Source organism: Scomber scombrus, chromosome 15 (genome assembly GCF_963691925.1).
Source record: "Scomber scombrus chromosome 15, fScoSco1.1, whole genome shotgun sequence".
Classification (NCBI taxonomy): Eukaryota; Metazoa; Chordata; class Actinopteri; order Scombriformes; family Scombridae; genus Scomber; species Scomber scombrus.
Genome location: NC_084984.1, coordinates 21,995,771 through 22,022,391, shown reverse-complemented (window position 1 = coordinate 22,022,391; position 26,621 = coordinate 21,995,771). Strand labels below are relative to the sequence as shown.

Genomic DNA, 26,621 nt, shown 5'->3' with positions numbered 1-26,621 from the left:
CCAAATATACATTTATGCAGCTGTTGTTGCCGGCCCCCCATTGTCCCACACACACTTTCAAACAGACACACACACACACACACACTCAGGCTATGAAAGTGTTGTCTGCTTGTCCTGCCACTGCTGCGGCCTGCTGGGAGGTCTAATTGGAGCAGATTGAGTTGCTGTCCTGTGACATATGGTTCACAGCCCTGACAGCGCAAAACAAAGGAGGGAGACCCACGCAGGTCCTGGCCCCATCACAGACTCACCAGCTGTGGTAGTCAGCTTCACACACACTCACTACAAGCTCCATCCCTCAGATTGAAGTTCAGTCCAAAATGCAGTCAATAGGGCACTATATCTTTCCATAGACCCCTCAAGTGGACCACAGCTCAACAAAATGAATCTGTTAACCGACCATTAAAGAAAGTCTTCAAATCTGTGATATTTACAATTGAGATTTAGTTTTTTGATCTGCAAAATATTTACTGTTGTATATTTTCTTAATGAGGAAAACTAATTTCATGAAAATGTAGTTTTGTTATGGAGAAGGTAGAGCTTAATCAAATTCATCCTCAAGATCTGCAATATCAGAAGACAAAGACTTTGGTTTCACAAAATATTTACTCTTTGCTGTTTTACGTTTACATTTTGTAATTTGGCTGATGCTTTTATCCAAAGTCACTTATAAGTGAATTAGAGGACAGTGACTCAGAAAGAGCCATGGTACAAATTCTGATGTAGCTGACTAGGTACAAGTGCAAAGAGAAAGAGTACTACACAGAAGTCTTTTTTAAAGAAAAAATAAATAAAGTATGAAACAACTAGAAGTAAACAAGCGTGTAAGAAATACCGTCATACAATACATCAACAACAGGAAAGTAGTGTAGCAATCATAAAAATGCTAAAAGAGGTTAAGGTAAAATGTGAGAGTTTGTGTGTCAAACATGTGTGTCATGACAAGAAAATAACCACATGTCTATAAAATGACAAGTTCAACTGGTGAAACAGTTCTGAGCTCAACATATTATAGAGATCAGAAGGGAGACTGGAACTTTCTAAAAGAAAACCTTACTGAAAATCTGACATTAGTAATAACGCAATAAATTTAAAGTCCATCCTCAAGCATAGGATGTAATCAAAAGTGTGTCATGTGATTCACTATATTAAAAACAAGTTAATTAAAACATTTCTTAAATTGTCTTTAATGAACATCAGTAAAACGTTATGGCTCAACAGAGAAGTTAACTCCATGGGCGATATGCTCACAAAGTAATTATTGCTTAACTTCCTAAAAATCATCAAGTTTTCCATTTAGTTCCCTCAAGTTAGTGCTGTCGTGAATACCAATTTGTCTTCAAATATGGGTAGTGAACCTCATAAACAGTCTTTAGTTTCTTTCAAAAAGGCAGATGAAAGAACTGTTCAGTGAGAAATTGCATTCAGTTACAGGAGCTAGTGGAAAAGAGGCTAACCTGGATCTGATATATCTATTAGCAAAACCTGAACAGGATGCAAAATGAGCGTGATAGTGATATTGCAACAACTAATCACATTACAACAAAAGAAGAATAATGATGGCCTTTTTGCTGTGTAAAATTAATTGTAAGTAACATTACTTAAAAGTACAACTGCTATTTTGTATTTGCTACTTGTCTACATAAGTGTTTATTTCCATTATTATTAGTATTTATACAACCATAATACATTTATTGTAACACATATAGCTAATACTTTTGGTTGACACAGTAAACAAATGACATCCTAACACTTGCACCTAGTTGACTAAAGCAAAATTGCAAGATTATATTGATTATATATTATAATGAAATGCACAGAAAGTGCTACAATGTAGGAATGGACACAAATATGATTTATATAAATTGATAATCTGCTTGGATGCTTGTTCGTGGAATTCACCCTGGGAATGGCCCATAAGTGGCAATTTTTTCAGAATGAGGCAACATCAAATAAAGCGTTTGTATACGTGTACACTAACTGAGATCTGTTCTATACAGGGCATTGCACAAGATAATGCACACATAACCCTGTAAATCACACAGTGTATAGGCCTGCTGTCACCGTGCCTGTGTGGCAAAATCACTCATCTTGTCAGTGCAGCTGCTTCATTACATGCTGCTTGCTTACAGATTTCTCTCTCTGTTTTGCTTCCAGCTTTAGAAAACGTATTCATGTCAGGTTTTGTCATGAATTCATCTTTCATCCAGGAATTACTGTATTTGGTATGTCTGAGCTGAGGTGAGAAAGGGGTTTAGTTAGAAATAGGTATAGGCTGCCAAGGGGTGCAATGCAATGTTTCTCCTGGAAGGAAAAAGGCTTCACTTGGAATCAGAAGAGAAATAATGGCATCCTCATATATCACAAACTTTTGGCACCACTTCACTTCTAGGCTTCAGGGACTTCTCAGCAAATTATGGTATACAGAATGGCAATAACAATCACCCTTGCACTGGTTAGGTTGTTGCAATTTTATAGAAACCAAGACAAAATACAGACATTATTACCCACAAGAAACACATAATTTAAAAAAGTCTTTTTTTTTAGCAACATTTCACTGGAACAATGGATGCAGCACATGAGCCCACGAAAACAGATTTGTGATTAAGACTGAACCTTTGGCTTCACCACAAAATGTGTGCAGGTTTCTGCCATGGAATCCACTTTTTAAAACTTCATTCTTATAAAAAATGAAAACCTTCTCCACAAAGGTCAATGTTATGTTGTGTCCGAATTCCTTCCAAGAAAATGCTTATTTTACCTGACTGAGAATGTCACTTACAGTATGATTATATTTGGGAGAATTTAGTGAAAATAACCAGCAATAAGGCTTCGGTATGCTTCAAACTAAGTGGTTGTCTAATTGTTTAATGGTGCCTTAAACCCCCATTCTCTGCAGCTTTCCAACGCCAGACTTATGGGCACCACGTTAGACAATTTCCGAAACTGACAATTCGTCATGCACTACCACTTCACTCAGCAATTAGCTAGAAGGGCTCTGGTGACAAAGTAGGCAGGATGTCAAGCCGCCTTTTCTCATTCTTCACACAACTGAATGCCTTTGAGGAGAAAATGACCAAATGTGTCTGTTTTCCTCATTTTTAGTCAAGAGTGCAGGGACACGCAAAAGACATAATTCTTGGAAAGAGATGAGTAAGGCAGTGTGACGAAGCCAAGAGGAGGCTCTGAAGGCAGGCTTTTCACCACAACTTTGAGTATGATCTTCCCACAGTTATAGACTTTGCTTTTAGATGGAGTTGGCCAACATTTTACATTACCTAGTTCATCTCAAGCATGTGTAATCCTCTCTTTCCCCTGTAGGGAGATAAAGCCACAATGAGCTCCCTCCATCCTCAGCACCATGTTAAACCCTCCCCCAAGTCAGGTTTATCTTAGCTACCTTGTCAGTCACAGCTCTGTGCCAGGTCATTTTTGGTCTTCCACGGGTCTTTTTGCCTTGAGGATTCCATCTCAATGCAACCCTTAGGACAATTCAAGCATACTGAATCCTACAGTGCATCTACCTACCTGCAACTGAACTCATATAGCAGATGATAGTAAAACATTTTTGTGATGCTTTATATAACACACTTTATATACATGTCTCTGATCAACTTTGTTTTGGCTGTATGTGCCTGTGCATGTCCTGAACAGTGTTCAGTTCATTTAGAGCCACAAGAAACCTAGTCAAATTCCTTGTGTGCTGTTGTTATGAGCTGACCTGAGCTGAACTAGATAAAACAACAGTCAGTTAAGTAAATATTCAAACAAAGAACAAATAATGTGGTGGGAGAAGACTCTGCTACTGCAGAGTTGGCTGGCTGAGAAAGAGGGAGAGGTGGTGAGAAAAAAAGGCTTTTTTATAGTTGCCACTGATTAGACAGGACAAATGATTTGTCTCAGCGCCCTGAAGCAAAGGACAGGTACACAGAATACACACGACCACCCTCCACCACCCACCCTACCCCGCAGCTTGCCCCTGCAGTATATATTACCATGCCTTGTCACACTTTAGGCACAGTTTTCCAGTCCTGAAGTTGACTTACGACACTAATAACACACCTTAACAGTGCAACTACACACAAAAGTGTCAAATGAAATTAATGTTCAAATACGTGAAGCGATAAAGTACAATGCTTTCTCCATTAAACTTCAGCTTAGCCAAGGGTCAAAACTGAAGTTACAAAGTCAGTGCTAAACACAAAATGTAGCACACAAAAAGATTTCCATAAAAAAAAACTCATCCTAAAAAATGGTAACCTAGCTACAATACAAAGCTCATACACAACTTAAGTATGAACTATAGCACTAAACACAGCCACTAAATCATGAACTGTTGAGTTTGGGACACCCAGCGCAACAGCTAAAGCCAGCTCCTGTCTCCCCTGACAACACAAAGCACAGATAAAGCTGTCATGTGTTAAAAAGTCACAAATTGTTCTCTAGAAGACCCCAGTCCCTAACTATCCAAAATACTACCTTATATGTCTTATTTGAGGGATGCAGGGCTTAAGGCAACTTTAAACATTGCAATGCATAATCAGCTAGAATAGGGCAAAAGCACAATGGAGCATACCTCCAACAGAAACTTGTCTCCACCCAGGGTTACCTCAAAAAAAAAGAAAAAGGGAAATAATGAATTAGTGAGGTGACAGAAGAACTGAGAAATCAGTTCAGCAGGTTCACTTGGCATCTAATTTACCAGTGTTTACTTCTAATCTGAAAAGCAACTTGTACAGGCTACTTACCACCACACCATACTTGGAGAACAAACAAAGCAAAAACTACCAAAACCTAGCGAAAAAAGAATTGACTGGATGACTATGTACAGGAGGAACACCATCCAAACCAAACCAAACTACTGCTCCTGATCCTATCCTAGACGAGCCCCCATTTCAATCAGGAGAGATATAGTGCGTGAAATGAAGATAATTGTTTATTATAACATGATATAATGATAAGTAAACCTTGTCAAGAAAGTATTTGGCGCTTAGAATCTACAGGGAGAGTTTTTAATGAAGGGAAATCAGCCCTGAGCAACGGCATAATAAATCCCCCCAGGGAGTCCAGACACTGGTGGTGGTTGTGGCTGATGACTTCTATTGAGTCTGATGAGGCTGATTAAGTTGACAAAGTGATGAAACTAATAAATCTGCAAAGACTAGGTGATAATGGGGATGTGGAGGGGTGCATATACCAGTAGCATGAATGTGTTAAAGGCAGAGAGAAACTTTTAAAGACACAGTAGCAAGATGATAGTCTAACAATGGAGGTGTGTCACTGCACAATTGGAAAGATGTGAAGAGCAGATAGCTCCATTGAAAGCCTTACACAATGACAGCAAAGGAAATTATTATTATTATTATTATTATTATTATTATTTTTAGGTTGCTTAGCTGCCACTGATTGGACAGGACCAATGATTTGTCTCAGCTCCTTGAAATAAAGGCCAGGTACACGGAATACACACATGACACAGGATGTAACATATGCATAGATACTTGGCTAATGATTCTGATGCAATTTTTTAAATATCTGGGATTCTTGGAACAATTTATATCAGCTTCTGTTTATAATTAAGGGTGCAATCTTTTGTTTGATAACAAATTTTACATCCTTTGTAACCTGTATGGCAGTGTCACATCATGATTTATAGTTATTGTTGTAGTGTAATGTTGTAATTCATTAAGTCAACAAGTTTTTGTCAGAGAGTTGACCTTGAGCTGGGATTGTTTCATCAAACTACAGTTTCCAAACCATCCATAACTTTCATGCTTTACTTCACTCATGTTTTCAACTGGAAACCTGAGAGAGATGTTTTAGCCAAATATTTCTCACGTCATCTCTTCTTATCACTGTTCCCTCTTTCATCATGTCCATCCATCTTTTAAAAAAGAAGGGATGAATGGAGGTATTGAGCAGAGAGAGGAAGGTCATTTTAAGCGTAGTCATCCAGAAGAAAGGAAGAATAAAGAAAGCAACTCAGAGAAAAGGAGAGTTAATGGTTTAAACTGTCATTTGTGTGACCACGCTGAAACATCCTCTGCCTGACGATGCATTCAGTGCAACTAGATCACTCCATCTGCTCATTTCATCCAGATGAGTGGATATATAATGCTCCCCCGCCCTTTCTTGCTTGCCACCTACCTCCAGTTCTTTTTGGCTGGACCGTAACAGCGGGGCCAGCCCTATAAACATGAATGTCCCTGACTGACTGACTGAGTGACTGAATGGTCAAATTGTTGCCCAAATGCCACAAACTCCTGTATTCACCCTCTCACGGTTTGTACACATTCCAACCATAAACTAGGTTCTGACCTAATCTTGTTTATAAAGAGCACAGGACAGCGGAGAGAAAATGAAGCTGATTATAAATGACAAAACCTCTGGTTTCCAGAACATGACCAGTTGGTCACATTTTGAATGCAACCGATAATTGTTTTTGCACCACAGTGAACAAGAAAGCCAGCAAACAGTTCACAGTTATTCATAAGAAAACAAGGACACGCATAGTTTAGCAGATGTTCGAAGAGGAGGCAAATGACTGATGATGTCTGCAGAGAGGATGGATATCATAGTACTGTGAGGGACTCAGTGTTCTGTATGAAAGAGTGAAAAAATGAATCCGTGAACGTGAGTGAGTTACTATCTGAGCCCTAAACAGGAAAGGACTGCGTTGTGTTTTCCATAGCTGTCTAAGAATGAGGGATAATTCTAATATAAGCTCATCTATTTCTGATCAGCAGAGCTGATTGAATTCCATTTAGAGCCGCTGTCATCCTGTCCTCTTTTCAAACTCGTAGATCTCCCTCAGCGGGCAATCAGGCTCTTTGAAAACTGTTTGATGAAAGAAATTTGGCCAGATCACTCAGGATAACATTGCATAAACCAATCTATTAGCCCACACAGCTCAAAGCAAAACACACTGTGTGAATGTGTTTCATTGAAATGGGCCATCACAGCATGTAATAAAGACAGACTTAATAATGATACAGTACAGATAATAATTAATCTAGCTCAGGTTAATAATCCATCTTGATAGTATTACCAATACAGATAATTTTAATTTATTTAATGGGGTTAATGAGATCTCCACAACTGACTTCTGGCTTCGTGAAATGGAGGTTAATGGAATGTCATGTGTGGTGCATAAAATATATTTTTTAAATCTCAACAGTTGGGCTAATGAATATTGATTAATCTATCAATTATGTTTTTCAATCATTAATTTCCATCAATTGCACAGTCCAAAACCCAAAGAAAAACATCCTCACATTTTAGAAACTAGAACCAGGCAATGTTGGTTGTTTTTGATTGAACTTGATTGAACTCGATCATCAGTTAGTCAGTTGACTAATTCGTCAATTCTAATAATTTCATCATAACACAACTGCAACTTTGCTTTACAAAAACAACAGTGCACACATCTTGTTAGAACTTTTTTTTTCACTATTATGTCGACATTATAGGAAGTCAGTCGGCTCACAGCATTGCAATTAGTTGAATCTCAGAGGTCTAAAGCAATTAAGGGCTGTTCTTTCTACAATATTACCCAGGATAACCCCTGTTTTAAAACAGACCTAAATAACTTTAGACTGTGATAAATTAATTAATAGCAAATTAAATCATTTTTAGAGAATATAGACATAGCTGGAAAATAAAATATGTGTAAATCATAGCTGCTGGCACCTTATGGATACACATTCAAACAAACACACAGGGACTTGTGGTTAATAAGCAGATTGCAACTTTCCTCACCTGGTGACCTGAAGGTCCAGGCTTCGTCATCATCAAAGTGTGTATCCCCAGCTGTGAACCTCTCGCCAGGGAAAAATGCATGTGCCACAGTGCCCCCTGGTCCATCAAAGGGATATCCATCATTGTGGTCAGCCTTAGTGAAGTCGATCTGAATGTCTGCGTCACTTCCTGCCACCTCATGGAAATTAAGTGGTGCAATGTCACTCCAGACCTTCAAGGCGTAGTACATCAGGGCTCGAACAGTGTCCCTGCCCAGTAAGGCTGAATCTTTAGGAAAGGTTCTTACTCTGAGGGAGAGGAAGAAGAGAAATAATTCATTAAATGCAAGAAGGAGAAAGAACATGGGTGAGTTGAGAGGACAAGATAGGAGATGAGAGAAGAGGTGGCTGATGAGAGGGAGCTGGATGGGAGACTTGACAGAAGAACAAAGTAAAAGTTGAAGACAAGAGACCAGAGCTGGGCAAGAACAGAGGAGACAGAGGACAACATACAAGATGAGAAGAAAAGGAAAATTAAAAGGAAAGGGTAAAAGAGGTAAAATCTGTAGGAGGAGACAAGAAAAGAGGAGGATGTCAAGTGTAAGGTGACAAATCAAAGACGAACATGAAGATCGACAAGAGACATACAAGGTAAAAGTGTGGGGAAGAAGGGAGGGGTTGGTACACAGCAAATGCTGTAGAGGAACAGGATGGAAAGATAATTTTAAATTGCACAAAAGCATAAAGGCCAGATACACAATGTTTACCACTGTTCCAATATTGAATGAAATTTGTTTTTTGTTTATTTTAGTCCATCAGTTTTTGAATTTCATGGTTAGATGCACCTGCTTCTCATAGATTGATAATAAGTTGAGAATACAATGTGCAATGAAGAGATTATGTCATAGTTTTTTTAAGAATCACCTCACCAGCTTTCCACTGTGTTTCCCTGTCTGCCTTCTTATTTTTACCATCTGTAGCCACAGTAGAAGCAGGACATGAAAAAACAGAAAACTGTTCAGACGTCATACCCTTCTCCTTCCTCACTCTGTTGTTCTCTGTCTCATTCCCTTTCTTTTCTCTTCACCTGCCTCAGTCTCTGCCTCCTCCTCCTTCTCTGCTTCTATATGATACCCTAGCCTTCTTTCTCCTCAGGAGCACTTTGTCTAAATACAAGAGGGGAACTGGCTATTACTGACTGCTGCGGGACACAAGAAAGATGAAGAAATCTGAAATCTAATCAGTAGGAAACATGGCTCTTAGCCAAGAGTACAACCCAGTCATACCACCACAACCAGCTTAGCAACTGGCTAAAAATGAACTAAATGGCAAACTGAATGAGCATCAACAATCCATGTCTAACAAGACACAGTCACTACACGGCAATATTGTTTTACTGATGGCTTCAATACATGAATAAATACTGAAGGTACTTTCAAATGATGTCCTTCCACTAACATTCCATACATTGTATCTTTGACATAATGTCAGTGTTCAGTGTTGTGTATATGGCTATGGTGCACTGCATGTATCCTTATAGCCATCTCTATCTCTCATTCATGCAAGCCCTGCGTAAGAGACTCATAGCTAAAGGCAGCATCAAGCAGCTGGATTTTATTGACAGTTTTGATCTCTTTTTTAGGTGCTGTGAATTGCATCGATGAAAAGAGACTGTATCATAATCAAAAAAGGGGCACAAATATGGACAGTGATTCAGATTTCTTTCTGAAGGACTGTAGTTCAAGCCTACAAGGCCTGATGTCCCACACATAACAACTGATTTCCACAAGCAAGACATGTGGTGTCTGAAACTAAAACTGAAGGACAATGGTAAACAAGTGATATTGCAATTTACCTGGAAGAGGCAATGAAACTGTGAAAAAAGGATGAAATGGTGAAAGGATGCAAGCAAATGATGTAAGCAAAAAGGACAGTAAACTCAGTTGGAAGAGTTGAAAGTGACCGCACTTAAGAATGAGGTGAAACTCAGCTGAGCTGTGACTTTTCAGTAAATCCTGGATAAAGTGGTTTAAAATTAATTCTGTCAAGGCACACCATATTGTTTGGTTTAGTTTGTGTTTTAATCCGGGTTTTCTTTTAATATTATTCATCAGCACACATCTGTTAACTCGGTTTAAGCCTTTATACGATAAACTGGAGTGGAAAGCAGGATATCATAATCATTTAATGTTACAAAGTGTGACATTTTCAGATTGTCAACAGAACATGAGTCAGACTAGAACAGTCCAACTTGGCCTAAATCCAGTGGTTCTCCAACTTGGTGGCAAGCCCCCCATAGTGGGCACAAAACCATTGTAGGGGGTGTAATGTGATTAAAGATAGAAATAGTTTGAGAACCACTAATGAGTATTAATATTTTAATCTTGTGGACTTTCATGGGTTACACTTTTTTCCAGCAATGACCATTTACATTCTGTAGTTGTTTTTCAGTGTTTTACAGTTTCACAGCAAACGATGCGTAACGGTTTGTACTTTTGTATCATTCATATTAGCCTCAAAAACACTGAAGTGGTGAAACACTGGGTTGCACTCATTGTAAAACAGTCACCGGAAAAGCAATGTATTTGTCATCGAGCTTAGAACTGTGATCATACAAAACAATAATCATATTTTTGCATGCTGCAGGCTGCATACCTCCAACTCCAACATGACCAACTACTTTAACTGAAACACCATGGGTTTGTTTGGCTGTACTGTAAACAGACACACCAGTTCCTCTTCTGTCATATTTCTGGCAAAGTAGCTGCTTCAGTTGAGTTTGCAACCCCAGAATGCTGGATCTTTTGTATTAATCCAGTTACCACCAAAAGAATCACATCTTAAGAATTATGACATTATCAAAATATCCAAATCAAAATTAAAATACTTGCACTCCTCTACCCTCTATTGTACATATAAAGATCTCACTCCACAAAAATAGCACCAAAGCCATATCCTTTCATCAGTTTAGACAAGCTGCACCACCTATGGGACTGTCAAACGCAGACTGTGCCAATCATGGTAAACATTTAGGTCACAAATAAGTTCAGAGACTGAAGTTCTGTCACTACAAACAGTCGTCTTAATAATAAAAAAAAGCTCTGTGTCATTCAGATTCCTCTTTTGTTAAATTTGGCATCTTGAAAGCCGAGTTTCTGTCAAACAAATCATTTGTTTGACATTTGTTTCAATTCACACTCAAATTCTTTATGATTAAGGACCTCTTGCTGAGCGTTGGTGAGTCATCCCTGTGAATGAAGCTTCTCCCCCACAGGTTTTTGCTCTTTTATCAGACTAGGATCTCTGGTCATGGTGATGGTGTATCAGCGGTTCATTAAAGGTTAGCTATCTTTCTTTTTTCTATTTCCTGATGGATGATGAGCTTGCGGGGCTCTTTCTTCTGGATTTAAGACCACTGGCATTGTTGATAAAAGATATAAAAACGATTTTTAAAAAAAAGGTCTCACATCTACTTTCTTTAATCACAACCTTTAGCTAGAGAGTATTGATACTGGATGATTCTTTGAAAAAAACAAAAAACAGATTTATTTCAATAGCATGCCATTTAAACAACTTTGATAATATTGATCATTTTAAAAGTTTTTATCGATCTCACCAAGTAATTTTTACAATAGAAATGTTTTCTCAATAATGATCCCTATGCAACTGCAATTTTGTTATTGTTAAGGCCTGACAATGTAAACTACCTTTTTAGGTATGGCTAAAGATCCCCTCCAGACATGTTTTAAGATAAAAGACTCCACTTTGAATAATAATTTGTGTCCAATATGTTATTTTTTCCACAATCTCACAATTCCATAATTATCTTGTTAAAATCCTTAAAATGACACCTCCTCCTTCTCCCTCATAAAAATACATACTACACACCATTTCACCTTTCTACATGGCCTACTTTGACACTTAAATGTACCACTGGACATAACTCATGTGCCACAGATTCATCCAATTTATTTGACCTTGCCATGCTGTGTAATGGAAAAGCACTGGCAGCGTGCCAGCTCGACTTGAGTGCTCCCAAGGTGGCTTTGCACGACAACCCCACCCCCCCCCAAAAAAAACAAAAAAAAAAAACAATGGGAAAATGCCACAATAAAATCAGAATTTCTATGGATACTGCTCATAACATTTATATGACATAATCTTAGCACTTACAAATTTCAACATTTATGTCAATTTCAAGCATTTCCCACTGTGATGGAGACTGAATTTGTTAATGACAGTACAAAAGACCACACAGTGTAAGGTGTAGATCAAAATAATTGTTTGTTCAGTACTCTGATCACTGAGACTGGCTCTGTGTACTTGTGCCAACCTTGACAGCTCATCACAGGGATTTGAAAGTAAATGCTTCCTCCACAAATGACTCAAACATTAATAGGTTGTATATTAGATGAGCAAGACTGGATGGCTGTGTTTATGTGTACATTATGTATACAGTACATTAGTTATATGTGCTTCCAAATGTTTGTGAATGTGAGAGACTCAACATTGGACTATATTGTTAATATTATTTTTCATTAATTCCCCAGTTTACACTGCATATCCAATCTGCAGAGTAAAAAAAGCTGGGAATGAACAGGATGTAGGCAAGAAGTAGATAATGAAGGAGAAAAGAGCGATAAAATTAGTTAGAAAACAGAGAGCTAATGTGAGGGAGGGAGAGCAAAAGAGGAAGTAAAAAGCAGAAGCACAGACACTCTCCTAATGCAGCAATATTTCTGACAACTCCCTATGGCTTCATTTCTAACTTTAGTCGAGTTTGTTCTCCTTAAGTTTCAGCGTTTCTCCAGGCTACTACACTCAGAGGGAACAGTGATCATACAGACACATTTCCATCTCTGACAGGGTATCTGATGTCTCCTTTTCCTTACCCGCCAAAAATGTTCCTCATTACAAAATGCAGACTTCCATTGCAGACTTGTATAGCACAGGAGTACGAGTATGAAAGAGAGGGGGAGACGGAGAGAGAGACAGACAGAGAGAGAGAGAGAGAGAGAGAGAGAGAGAGAGAGAGGAGAGAAGAGAGAGAGAGACAGAGAGAGAGAGAGAGAGAGAGAGAGAGAGAGAGAGAGAGAGAGAGAGAGAGAGAGAGAGAGACAGAGAGAGAGAGAGAGAGAGAGAGAGAGAGAGAGAGAGAGAGAGAGAGAGGAGAGAGAGAGAGAGAGAGAGTATCCCAATGATACACAAGCCTATTTGGGGTAGGAAAAAAAACCTTTTCCTCCATATGCGGTTACATATATCGACTATAACGTGACAAAATTAATAATTGTGCCTTCCATGATAGTGATAAGGATAATGTATTCTCATAGTCTCACTAAGTTATTGTTGAGGGTAAGATCAAAGTCTTGATTAAATATTAAAATTAAAACTCCACACTGACATTAAGTGCAAAACGCAACATGTTTATTAACACTTCACCAAAACCACAATCTTTCCCAAACTTAAATCTTTGTTACCTAAAGCAAACCATACCAGATACTTGGGGTAAAGATCTGGTGCTCCTGAGGATATATGGATATATGGCACTGTTATTTATTTTTTCTAGCACCTATGCCCCAGAGAAATACTTGTTCATTCTGGTCATATGTGAATGTATGGTTCGAATAACAAGAAACTTGAGCATTATAGTAGAATTCACTTTATGTGGGGAGGATAAAACGGGCATATTTAGAAGTAAGAAGGGGCATTTCCAGTGAAATTCATGACCTTGCATACTGTATGGCCATGAAACACATAACCCTGCACACAACCACGTCCAGAGTATGGTGTTTATGGGGACCAGTCAGAAAATAAGTCTTCAACCTGTCATGCTTCCTGCACCAAAGATTAGGAAAAAGTGATTTAACAGACTTTGAAATTAGTCGGACAGACAGGAGGCTGATTAAGTCAAACTTCATTTTCTCAACCTCTCTAATTCCTTTGAACGATTTCCACCTTCATTTGACAAATGAGTAAGAGCAAACTAGGCTTAGGTAAATGTGTGTGTTTTGCATACACACACACACTCTCTCCTATTCCATTTCACCTGTTTGACTTTTAATTTCCATGTGCTTCTTACAGACCTTTCCACACGTGTACTGGAGAGTGATGATTAAGTTGAAGAGAGGAAGCAAGGAAAGGAGATGGCGGGGGGGTGGGGGGTGGGGGGGGTGTGTGGAGATGTGAACAAAAAGAAGGAGAGAAAAAAGATGAAGAAAAACTCTAAGACTCTTTTGCTGTCCCCCGCCTTCAGCCTCGCAGCATGCTCTTACCTCCTGTGGCTCTGCTGCTCCACGGAGACATGAGCCGACATCAAATGTGACGCTAAAAAGTACACGCGCATGCAAAACACATTTGCACGTACACTCACGCACAAATAATATTCACCTCCTGTGCTCTGCTACCCTTCGTAGACATAAGCTGATTAACCTGAAAATTCAAAGCTCACATGCCGATGGTGATTCATGTATTTTGTAGATGCACGCATGTAGCATCACAGAGCCACATACATGAAGATATTTCACTGCCAGAGAAACAGACTCATGCTGCGTATTACCAAAAAATCCACATACTTCAATACACACAAGCACATACACGCACACGTCATGTCATTCAGGCTGAAGATGAAAGGCACTAAATTAAAAGGCTGTGCATGAATCTTCCCTCTCTCCACAAATCTTTCTCTCCCCTTTTTCAGTTGGCGTCTCACTCTTCCCTCTTCACCGTTTCTCTGCCTACCCTGACTATTGCAGTCACCAGCTCTGCAATGGTGTTGTGAAATCTAGAGAAAAATATGATGGGTCCCTATAAGATAACACTCAATAACTGCAATATAGTTATTCTTAAGGTTCCGCCAAGCAATTTCACAGGTTGATGGCCTCGAATAGCAGCAGGGAGATGAAGGCTAAGGGCTGCAATACCCTGGAATTATGTAGTATGATGTCAATAAACTCCTCTGTGTGGCAGAATCGCTTTGTGATTGCTTCTCATACATATGTGGGGAAACTCTGGGTACATGCTTCCCTGGCTAGAAGGATTTCAGCCACTGATTAGTAAAGTTAGCTGATCCAGTTGAGTTCAGCAGTGATGTGATTATGGGTTTGTTTAAACTGCTTTATTTAAATGTGTCACGGCATAACATCAGGTTTCTTGTATAAATTCAACGTCCATAAATGTATACCAGTATGGACTACTCGCCAATATATATCCAGGTATGACTTACGGAGACATCTAAAAGAAAACTGAACTGAACTGCGATTGTGGTGTATGTGGAGGGGGCTGCAGGTGATTATGGACTAGAAATCTAAACCCAGTGTGGCTACCAACACGTCTGCTCCTCTCCTGGACTGTACGTTTTACGCCTGCTTTAAAGCTCACAACGAGGACCCAGTGACAGCAGAACAGTGCCCACTCAATGGAGTCGATCTATAGCTGACAGAGGTTGATATGAGTAAAACTTAAAAGTGTTAAAGCTCGTAAAGCTGCTGGGCTCAGGGTTTTACTGACATCCTCCTCATTATCATAACTGAATATTGATTGAATAACAATTCTTTATTTTCTGAGGATCACAACTGTGTTTTTATTTGATTTATCATTTAAACTGGATTCCTAACCTTGCCAACCACCTCTCTACCAGAAAGTTTTCTGCCACTTCCCATTTTAACTTTGATGTGCACAGTGATGTTGGCTACTTGGTGCAATCTTTTAATGAACACCGCCTTTCAGCATTGGATAAAGTGGCCCCTGTTAGAACTAGATCGGCTCCTTTGATCAAGTCCTCCCCTTTGATAAATGACAACATTTGCTCTCTAAAGAGAGACTCTAGGAACGCCTATGGAAATCCACCCGACTACATGTCCACTATATTTAAAAGAACTTTTGATATATTTCAATAATGTGGTAAAGATGTCAGAGCTAACTTCTTCTTTAATCTTATATCTAAGAATTGGTGTAATACTTAAGTTTTATTTCACACTATTAGCAATATTTTACTCCTGCATCATCTGCTGTTTTCTGTTTATTGAGTTAATTTTTACTATGTTTTATATCTGTATGTATGTTTATTTGCGACATCTCTGCTCTTAAAAGGTACTATGTGAATAAAATTACTTACTTACATTTTTAACCTGTCATTGTGTGTTGTTCTACTGTGTTTTAAGAAAACCATCATTGTGTCTGTAGCTAGGACAACACTGGTTTCATGCCTTAATGATTATCAACTTGCTGCATTGACCTGTGTTATTATGAAGTGTCTGGACAGTATTGTTTTATCACATATCAAATGTAACATTCATTACAGTCTCCTGCTGTTCCACTAGATCTGTAGATGACACTATCTCACTTGCTGTGCATACTGCTTTAGTACACTTTGAAAAGAAAAATACATGTCAGAATGTTGTTTATTGATTGCAGCTCTGCTTTCAATACAATTGTACCATCAAAACTGGTGTTGAAAGTCCGAGTTCTGGGCAACTCTATCTGTAATTGGTTATTTGATTTCCTGACAGGCAGGCCCCAGACTGTGAGAAACATACTCATCTACATTAGTTTTTCTAGAACTGGCACAGCCTCAGGGCTGCTGTCACTGTCCCCTATTGTACAGCCTGTTTACACACAACTGTGTTGCAAAATATGACAACAACATCATTATAACATTTGCAGATGACACCACAGTCATTGGACTACTAAGTGACAGTGATGACAGGGCATGTAGGAGGGAAGTGGAAGATTTAACCATATGGTCCCATAAAACCTCTCTCTAAATGCTAATAAGACAAAATAAATCATTTGACTTCAGAATGATCAGAGAAAATCACATTCCTATTTCCATCAGTGGGTTATCTATTGAAATTCTTGATAGTTTTGTTGTTGTTGTTTTAGTATACACATCTCAGACACCCTCACATGGTCTCTCAACACCAATTGCATCCTCAAAAAAGCACAGCAGAGACTGTACTTTCTGAGACATCTCAAGAGATTTGGTATGAGTACAAAAGCCTTCGTGAACTCTTATCACTGTACCATTGAGACTGTCCTGAAAGGCTTTATGTGGTTTGACAACCTGACTGCTCAGGACTGCAGACTGCTACAAAGGACAGCAGCAAAAGTCATCGGCACTATCACAACTTCATAACATTTACACAACATATACACAACTTGCTGCAAAAGGAAATCCCAAAACATCATTAAGGACACCATGTAAAAAACATTACTGGAGCATAAAATCACACACTACCTGTTTCAGTAACAGTTTCTTTCAGCAGACAGTCAGGTTGCTGAACAGCTGATGCACCCACATGCACCTCACATTGTTGGATATAGTAAGTAGTGTTATTACAGATTGTATGTACCTATAAATGCATCATTTACATAATCTATGTAGCTTGGTAGTGTTTTTTTTAATGTTTGTGTTTTCTTTTGTATTTTTGGGACGGTGTGTCCTTTGTGTTACGGCAGAGAGAGTATTTCATTGAATTTTCATACTGTACATTATTATTACTTTTTTTTACTGAGGAGTATACAGCTGCAGGACTTTCTCACAAAAACAATGTAATACCAAGAGTACTTGTTATTATCATTTTAAGAGATGTGCAGACTAACATCGTGTCCATGAGTGGAATCAACAAACTGATACTTAACTTCTAATGATGCACTTGAGCAAGAACAAAATATTGTCGACAATAAAGATGAGTCAAAATATTGACGAGAAGGCTTACATTTTAGACTGGTTATTATTAACAGCCACTTAAAATCCACTGAACAGTTAAATTGTGCCACATTGTTAAATCCAGTAAAAACAGCAGTGATGCAATACTATTAGTAGAAGCATTTTATACTAGGATTTTTTGCAATGCTGGTCTGTCCTCAATGAGTAATGGAAGGCTCCAAATGAAATTTTGTAAAAATACTGATGCATCCTAATGACTTTGGTGATTCCCTGACTTTTCCTCTAGCACCATTGGTAGGTGGACATGTTTGAGTCTAAGTCTAAGCTGTGTGATGTACTGCTACATAGCTACATACGGATGAACCGTAATAATTTTGGCGATCCTCTGACTTTTCATCTGTTGTCATCACCAGGTAAACACTGTAATTTGTCTTTTGGTTTATGACTACACCCCAAAACTAATGATATTCCCATTAGCCTCAGCTGTAGTGCATTTAGTACTAATTGGCAAATGTCAGGGGAATTGGTCTGAGATAAGCACTGATTAATACTGAACAATATATATTTTATAGGTGCTAAAGGAACAAGAGAGAAAAACGTCTTCCATGCTGTGGTACAGTTGGTCATTACTGCTAGTGGTTTCACGTTATTACTTCTTCTTATAGCCCCAGGGCTACTTCTAAGACTATAACATGCCGGTGCCCTTGGATACAGCTGTGGCATTTCTTAAGTCTCACTAACAACTGTGAGCTATGGCTATAATTAGTACTTTGATGGACCCCTGCTGCTGAGTTATGACTATGGCTACACTGAATGCTCTCATTACTAACCGCCTTCGACTTTGAATATGGCTCTTCTGTTTTTAAATAACTCTCGCTGGGTTTGAAGTGCTTGACTATGCCATACAGGTCTCACAAAACAATGTCTTTAAGCTTTGGGGTATGTTGATGCAATAATAATACACTCCCAAATGTATAGAGCATGACGCCACTGCAGCCCTACATCTATGATGGATTTTAATGGTCATTCAGTGTATGTTTATGGGTCTACATTGTTCATGCTTGTACACTGTTCATTTACTTCATTAGAAAGATGACAGTGCAAGACTAAAGAGACGGATGAGAGCATATAGTAGGTAAAACCCACCTACTGTATTGAGACTAAACAGGTGTAGAAACAAAAGATACAATCTTCCTCCCCATGACATTTTCATCTTGTTTTTTTTCTTTCCTCTTTGTTATCCTCATCCTCCTTTTCTTTTCTCTCCTCCACTCAGTTCACTACATCAATCTGTTTGAGTTATCAGTTGGGCTGCTAATGACTGCCAGGCTGTCTGCTGTGATAATGGGCTAACAATATGAGATAATGAGCTAACAGTGGGCTGTTACACAACACGACTGTTACTGTCTGCAACGCACTTGGCTGTGTGCAGCGTGGTGTTTTCAGCATGTGTGTAAGAGAAAAAGAAAACTAAGGTAAGCAGAGGTTAAATTGGGATTAAGAGCTCAGCAGTGACACAAAGAGTCCTAAACATCATAACAAAAATAAATTACTTATATTGCTATTGTGGAAAAATATATTACCTGAATCCCTAGAAGTCCCCACAATGAAAAACAACTCAGCCTAGCACCATATCTTTTTTTCCCTGCTTCTAGTATGAAAGGACTGACATTCACCACTCACCACCTACTCTGCATGTTTTCAGAGGATAATGATGTGATTGATGTGTGTGTGAAAAAGCCGGGGATAATGTGACAGACATTGTCAATCGTGCTGAGGTGAGCTAAATTGAGAATAAGTGGGCGAGTCCTCGATCCTGACTGTAGTCTCATATACTAATTAAACAATATTTACATAGCCATCATTTACAGGCCGTGCTAGATCAGGGTCTCCCATAACAACCACATTTGAAACAGGAAGTAAATGCCTTATCTGTATCACTTGATGAGTAACATTACAAGCATACATGACTAAAAACGAATTGACTAAATGAAGCGGTTAAAGAAGGCGTGTGTCCAGGAGCTTATACAGTTTAGCATTAAGATTATACACCATAACACACAGAGTTGAATAATTAGCTAAAGACTAACATTAATGTTCCGGTTAGCATCTGTGTTTGTGCCAGCTTCAAGCCTTTGTGAAAAGTCCTTATTGTGAGAATGATCAGATGTGCAGCAAAGCCTCTGAATACTGTTGCAGATAAACTTAAAGACATAGGACTACAGAAATTGCAGTTTAAACTTGATTAATACATAGAGCCAAGTTATATCTATGTGCCATTTTCTTTCCCTTTATACCCTCTGTGTGTTTAGCATGATGTAAAAAACCCCACATTGCCCTCTTGGCAATGACTATGAAGAAATAAAACTGATATATTGATGTAATATGTATGTGCCATAAATGATAGGTGATGTGAATAGTTATTTCTTTTATGTGGCTGATGTGGTGGATCAGCATTAGAACATTTAATATGCCTGTCAGGTCTCCATTCTGTCAGCCTTTTATTCACCCATATAACCTAATGAAGCAGAAATATCATGAAATATAAGATGATAAAAATGCATCTCTGAACCAAGCAGTGAGAGAAGTGGTACAACATCAGCTGAAAAAAAAAGAAAAACAGAAGCATAAAGCAGTCCCAGAGAATTACAGTGGAGGCCAATCTATGCAGGATATCAATGCTTTGTTACGGTGCTTTACTGAGAATCTGCACTATATGGAAATCTCTCTATATCTGAAGCCAGCAGATAATCCACCACTGTTCCTATGCTACATGCTACTGTTCTACAAATCTGAGTGCTGTGAATACAAAAGTGCTTCGCTGGACTGAAGACAAGTCTGTATTACTTCAATGTGGAGTGAGCTGACAGGACCATGGCATATGATTGGCAGCGGCACAAAGAAGGGAAGGAAAGTTAAAGCCCACCAGGAGAAAGACAATGCATACAGGCCGGTGTGTATGTGCAGATATGTGTGTGTGAGTGTGTTTATGAGCAGTTCTGTTGCCTCTCCTGACTCCTCAGTTCATGCATGTATTGACATTCTGCACACACACACACACACACTGGCCCACACACAAGCTTATGGCTCATTGTGGAGTCGGCCCTGATAGTGTGTGTGAATCAGCGCAGACCAACCATATGTTTCACTGCCTCCTCCACTGCTGTCTAACACTAGAGCATGGTTTCTCAGATGGTCACACACGATCGTACTACTCATCAAATCAAATCTAGCCTCTATCAAATACTTACCACCTATACTTAAAAGGTGGCTCTGAAAAGTTTGTAGTTTGCTTCTTGGAATGTACGGAGCTCATGGATGAATAACGGAGAATTGGATGAAGCTCCAATGGTTTTTACAATATTTCATACTTGCAGTGACTCTGGGTCACCATTGTAATTAAGAAACAGATTTAAGATGAACTAGAGATAAAACATAGATGTGATTTTCAAGGTAGTATTCATTTGATTACAGTAGAACTGCTTAGGTTATCTAATGTCCTGTTAGTGGATCTAAATAATGTTTGTAAAACTCAGATAATGCAGCAAAAAGATGTTTTAATCGCTTTTATTCATGATTGTGTACCAAGGAATTTATGTCCTGAGGAATCTTTGTTCATCCTCAGACAGAACAGATGTGTTTGTTGTTTATAAAAGGTTTCTCTAATCAGCTTGCCACTTTTACAAAATGCCCTTCCTTTGGGCCAGTATTGATCTGCAGAGCAAAAGATTTCCGGCTCGAGGAAGGGTCCTCTAATCTAATCAAAAGAAGCACAGATGGAGCTGACTGGACTGCACTGATGTAATGTACTGGACTGAGCTGAACTAAGCTATACTGGACTGAATCTGAGTGTACAAAACTGCATTAGGCACAGAAGTGATCTCATTTGAAGCAAATAAATCAGAACCTTTCAAGTTAACTGAATATTTCTCCTTTAGATAGTTAATGCTAAACTTAAAAGTAGATATTTATGAAAATATTTACTGACCCTAACTTTAGCCTAATGCTACCCTAATCCTATTTGTAACAGTGCCCTTAGGCCTAAGATTGGTACTGGGACAACCACAGAATATCAAAACTTTTCAAACATTTAAAGGGGACATATTATGCTTTTTGTGAGTTTCTGTTATTTTTCTATGTTATGATGCCAGATGTCTATAATAAACATGGTCAAAGTTAGAACATTTTAGGTGGATATACTTAAACATGCCACTGTCAGGTCAATAGCCAGAGCTTCAGTCTGCTCCTAAGAATTTGGTTGCATTCGAAACCACCAACTATACTAGCAGCATGCACTGATCTGGCCAAAATGTAGCATGTAGTATGTATGCAAACCGAAGCAAAATCTGCAGTATGTCAAAAATTGAGCACAACATTATTTTAGGCACACCACAAAGTCAAACTCAGCTCACTAACCCAGCTATGTCAGCTGAAAGCAGCTGATCTAAAAGCCAGTCCACATCAGCTGGCTCAGCTGATTCCCTTCAATGCATTTGGTTTGCACATCTCATACAGGGCGCCTTATTTAAAGCTGCATCAGTCTGCCTACACTTGCTGCCTCCTCTGCTAGCCACTTGCAACCTGCCTCCATCCAGCTCCTCCATACATGCTATGTCTGACCTAAGCAATGTCATTTCTGTTGTCATTGTTACCTGCTCTTTCCTGTACCTGGGGTCTTTACTGCTGCTCTTTCTTTCCTATCTCTATGGAAACCTTACATAGAGATTGCATGGCAACTCGCCGCAGGCCTCTTTTCGCCACTCTTTGGTGTGTTCCCGTCGTTAGGGTTTCTATGTAGGTATATGGAAGGGCAGGGAAGTCCAAGGGAGGGGTTTTCTGCTGCTTTCCCTGCTATAGGCTTTCCATGTAGGCACATGAAGGGCAGGGAGGTCCCTAGGGGTCTTTGCTGCTGATTTCCCCGCCTTTGGATTTCCATGTTTGGACATTGAAGGGCATTGAGCTCCCAGAACAGAGCCATATGGCCAGATATATGTACTGCAAATGGCAATTAAAGTATTCTTTTCACTAAAGTAGTCCTGACTGAAATAGCTGGATGTCATACTAATTTGGAAAAAATCTCCTGTATGCATCTAACTGGTTTAGCTCATCTACTGTGTGTTATAACTCTAGCGAGTGCATGCTGTAGACTGTCTGGGTGCTGCTCTGCCCCAGACAGTCTACAAAAAGTATGACTGTGCTCTCTTTTCTATGGACATACTGGTCTGATTTTCATGTATTAATATGTGTAATAGTAAAATAGTGAAATCAGCAGAGTGTCTTGCTGACCTCATATTTCATTGTTCCCTACCTCCAGGATAGATGTCTCTTATTCCATTTGTTTGGAGGAGTCAAGCTTCGTTTCCTGCGACCCACTGTCACTTCAGCCTCAGACACATCTGGTAGAGAACATCTGGGTGTTTTCATTAGGCCCAGTGTGGCTTGGTCTGGACAGGAGAGGAGTTGATCATGTCAAAGAGGTGCTGATTTAACACTATTGAAATTTATGAGGCTGGGTTTCTCATATTTTGCCTCCATCCAGCCAAAAGTACCAACGACATGTTTCCCTCCCCCCAAAAAAACACAGCCACATACCAAAGACTCCGGTTTCCTTCAGCCCTCCAAACTTCTGCATGGCTTTGATGGCCTTGGTCAGGGCCTCCTTGGTCTGAAGCTGGCCAGTCACCGGGTCAGGGGGTGGGAGGTAGCCGAATTTGCTCAGCCAGTCCTGGAGGGGAGAGAGTAGACACAGAGTTCAAGAGTCATCCCAGGCATTTCATCACTCCAAGTATCCCAGAGCTGTTAAGATGGTCTGACACCTGTTCATGTGTACAGTCTGTGGATACTGTGCAAGGTTTTATATTGCAGTCTCTGTGTGTGTGTGTGTGTGTGTGTGTGTGTGTGTGTGTGTGTGTGTGTGTGTGTGTGTGTGTGTGTGTGTGTGTGTGTGTGTGTATGTATGTGTACAACAAGCACATAAATTAACAAAAAGAAAGATAATATGACAGTAGTTTCTAATTAGACACAAAAAATACATTGACCTTCCTTTAAACCACCACAATCATTCACATACACATTTGTCTTTGTCATTTGTGAGGACACTGTTTTGATATAGGCTTACTTTATGTTAACCAGAAACAAAGTCTTTACCCTAAAATGTAATGATTTACCTTGTGAGAGGCAGCTTTCTTACTCCAGATGGGAGGTGAATCTCCACTGTGTGACTTCTTGAATAAAATGTTGTTAAATTAAGATGATCTAAATGTCCTTTGTGTACACTGGAATTTCTATGATTATTTTCCCACAGTATTCCCTCTCCACCTCAGCATCTGCACATGAGCTCATAGCTGTGCACAAGATTATCATCTATTGTTTATTTGATGATTATGAGTTTAAACACACACGCACGCACGCACTACAATTGTTGAACTATTGCTTCACTTTCTTTCTAGAGAGTGAGACCCTATCCGTAATTGTTTTTTTTATTCCTCACACACTTTCTGTGAGACATTTCTCCATCTGTGTTGCTGATGGTATTGTTAAGCTCCATCAACTGATTGAACACAAGAGAAAAATATTGACATTTAGGGGCTGCACCTAATGATTATTTTCATTATCAATTAAGTTCTAGATAATTTTATTGAGCAACCGATGAGTTGTTTGGTTTATAAAATGCCAGAAAATGGTGAAAAATGTTGATCACTGTTTCCCAAAGCCCTGAGATGAGAACAACAGTCCACAGCTCAACGATAATCAGTTCACTACCACCATAACAAAGAAATTATTCACTTCTAAGTGGCTGCTACTAGATAATCTTAGAATGACGTATTCAATCAATCAACTTAATTGTAACAGCTCTATTGACATCCATTTAATGATTTTTTCATAATCTAATCTTCATTTAAACTTTGTGTCATGTATTACTGTCATGCCTGTGATGAAGGTAATATAGATTTTTTACTTGTGTATGACATCTGTTCAAAGAATAATATTGCTGGCAGGTTCACAGAGGAAACACAATCCAGCAAAAGTAGAGGCCATGCATATATAAAGAGTAATATTCCAACTCAGTTTCCATCTGAAATCTCTGAAGTTGCTGCCAATCAATGCAGTCTAGCGGACTGTGAAGTTGCTGCCAATCAAAGTAGCCCAGTGGACGGCACTGATTGATTTAGGAACGTATAAGATCCGACTGATGGATGCATCAGACCCAGTGTTTCCTTTTTCTTTCTCTCTTGCTGTTCTTCCCGTGAGGTATTTCTTCTACTTGTTTGTCTCTTTCTCTCTTCCCTTCATCCGTCTCACCTCCACTAAACCCTCCTCCTCCTCCTCCCTCCCCTTAATGTGAATGCCAATAATATTTTAAATAGGTTTTTGATCAGCGCTCATCAGAGGTGAGTGACACAGATCAATAGCATGGCATCTCTTTTGTATTGACTGTGCTGGGAAAATCCCATTAACTGAATTACTTAACTTTAGTGAAGCTTTCAACTGGCTGATATTTGCCTCCTCATCCTTTGCCATCCCTCCAGAGAGCTTGGGAGAAGTTTACAGGGGAAATGAATTGACCCTTAATACCGTCCAGGAGGATGAAAAACAACAACAATTTTCTGAAAGAGTTTCAAACTGTAATGTCAGGGGTAAGTGAATGAATACAAAGAATGTAAAAGGTAGTAGGGCATTTATGCAATATTGCTTTCTGAAAGAATCCAGTGGAATTACAAGCTTGGTCACAGATAGATTGCTGCATGAGTAAAGTGGCGTATTTCTTTGGCCCTGGACTCATATGGGGCCCTTTGCCTTGAGGATTTTTTTAAGAGGTTATAAATATGTGTAAAAATGTTATATAATTATAAACAGGTGTTCTGTAAAGTAGAGAATTCAATCAATTACTGACTGAAAGAGTGTCAACAGTCATTTCAACAGGGAAAGTTATTCCCAGTGCTCTGAAAAGAGTAAACTTACAGACAGAGAAGTTACAGTTGCAAGCTGAAGATTGAATCAGTCAGTGTTGTAACTGACATAGTGAACCCTTGTTGTGCAATTTTCATTGCACTTTATGGCCAAAAGGTTCCTCCATCAGAGCTGTACAAAAAAAAAGGCACTGGACTGCTCATTACAATTAATATTTCCTGACGTGCACTGCCTTAAGACAGTATCTGACGCCTCCCTTTCCAGAAACTGAGGGGAACACAAAACAGACCTAAAATAGTTAATTGTCATATACCAACACCCTAAAAATAACTGCTCCATAATACTGCTGTGTATGGGTGACTTAACTGTGTGTAGTGGGCACAGCAGACTGGGCAAGAAACACAAGCGGTCAGGCAATAATTCAAGTTCTAAACAAACCCTCAAGTTAGTTAAACAGATTTGGAAGCAAAAACATAGGAATATCCACAGTTGCATTTCCTGATGTAGTCTGATTGTTTGTGCACTCAGATGTTTAGATGGGTTGTAAACAAGCAAATGTTTCTTTGCCTTTCTGACACATAGAAAGCAAAATATTCCTTTGTATCAAAACAAATTTAGCGAATCCTATCCTTTCTGTATGCATATCTGTGCGTGTGCAACCATACAGAGAGGAAGAGGGTATAACAGTCTTATTCTCTCTAAGCTTCCACCGTGTGGAAGTGATGGATTACATTCTGTGGTGTCTAGAAAACCACAACTCCCTGTTTTCACACACTCCTCATAAACTCACTACATCAAACTTTTTTGTGGAGCCAGCAACTAATTTAAACACTGATGTTGTAGCTCATGTGGAGGGGGGAAAAATGCTGTGAGACGCGTCAATGAGTTCAGTAACATGCTGAATAGTGCTAAATTATATACAGGGGTATCACTGCGTTTAGGCGAGATTGGGTTTTAAAAGGCTGTACACATGTCCAAACTGAGAAAGAGAAAAATATCAAAGACTATGGGATATGGAGATGAAGAAACAAAGCCACATTTACAGTAAAATAGCAACAATTCACTCTCTCCCAGATAATAAACAATGACAGCTCAAATATAAACGATAATTATAAGATGACAGGAGTAAGAAATAGAAATGTTTACATAATTTACACGCATCTCAGATTTAATAAACTCCAAAATAATGGTGCCTTTCTCCACGGGTCTTCATCCTTGAAATACAGATAAGACACATAAATGAGCATCAAATGAGAAAGAAAAAAAAGAGATCCTGGCCCATACAACAAATTTACTCTCTCTAAATT

At 39.0% G+C, this 26,621-nt stretch overlaps 1 protein-coding gene across 1 annotated transcript in view; it reads right to left on the bottom strand.

The window, feature by feature from the left end:
- Positions 1–26,621, bottom strand: part of LOC133995416 (matrix metalloproteinase-17-like) — a 63,871-nt gene that overhangs the window by 16,100 nt on the left and 21,150 nt on the right. The window contains exons 2-4 of the mRNA XM_062434806.1: positions 22,996–23,128; positions 22,712–22,847; positions 7,759–8,045 (exon numbers count right to left, since the gene is read on the bottom strand). Of these exons, the coding sequence (XP_062290790.1) occupies positions 7,759–8,045; positions 22,712–22,847; positions 22,996–23,128 (556 nt within the window). The remainder of the gene's footprint in view (positions 1–7,758; positions 8,046–22,711; positions 22,848–22,995; positions 23,129–26,621) is intronic.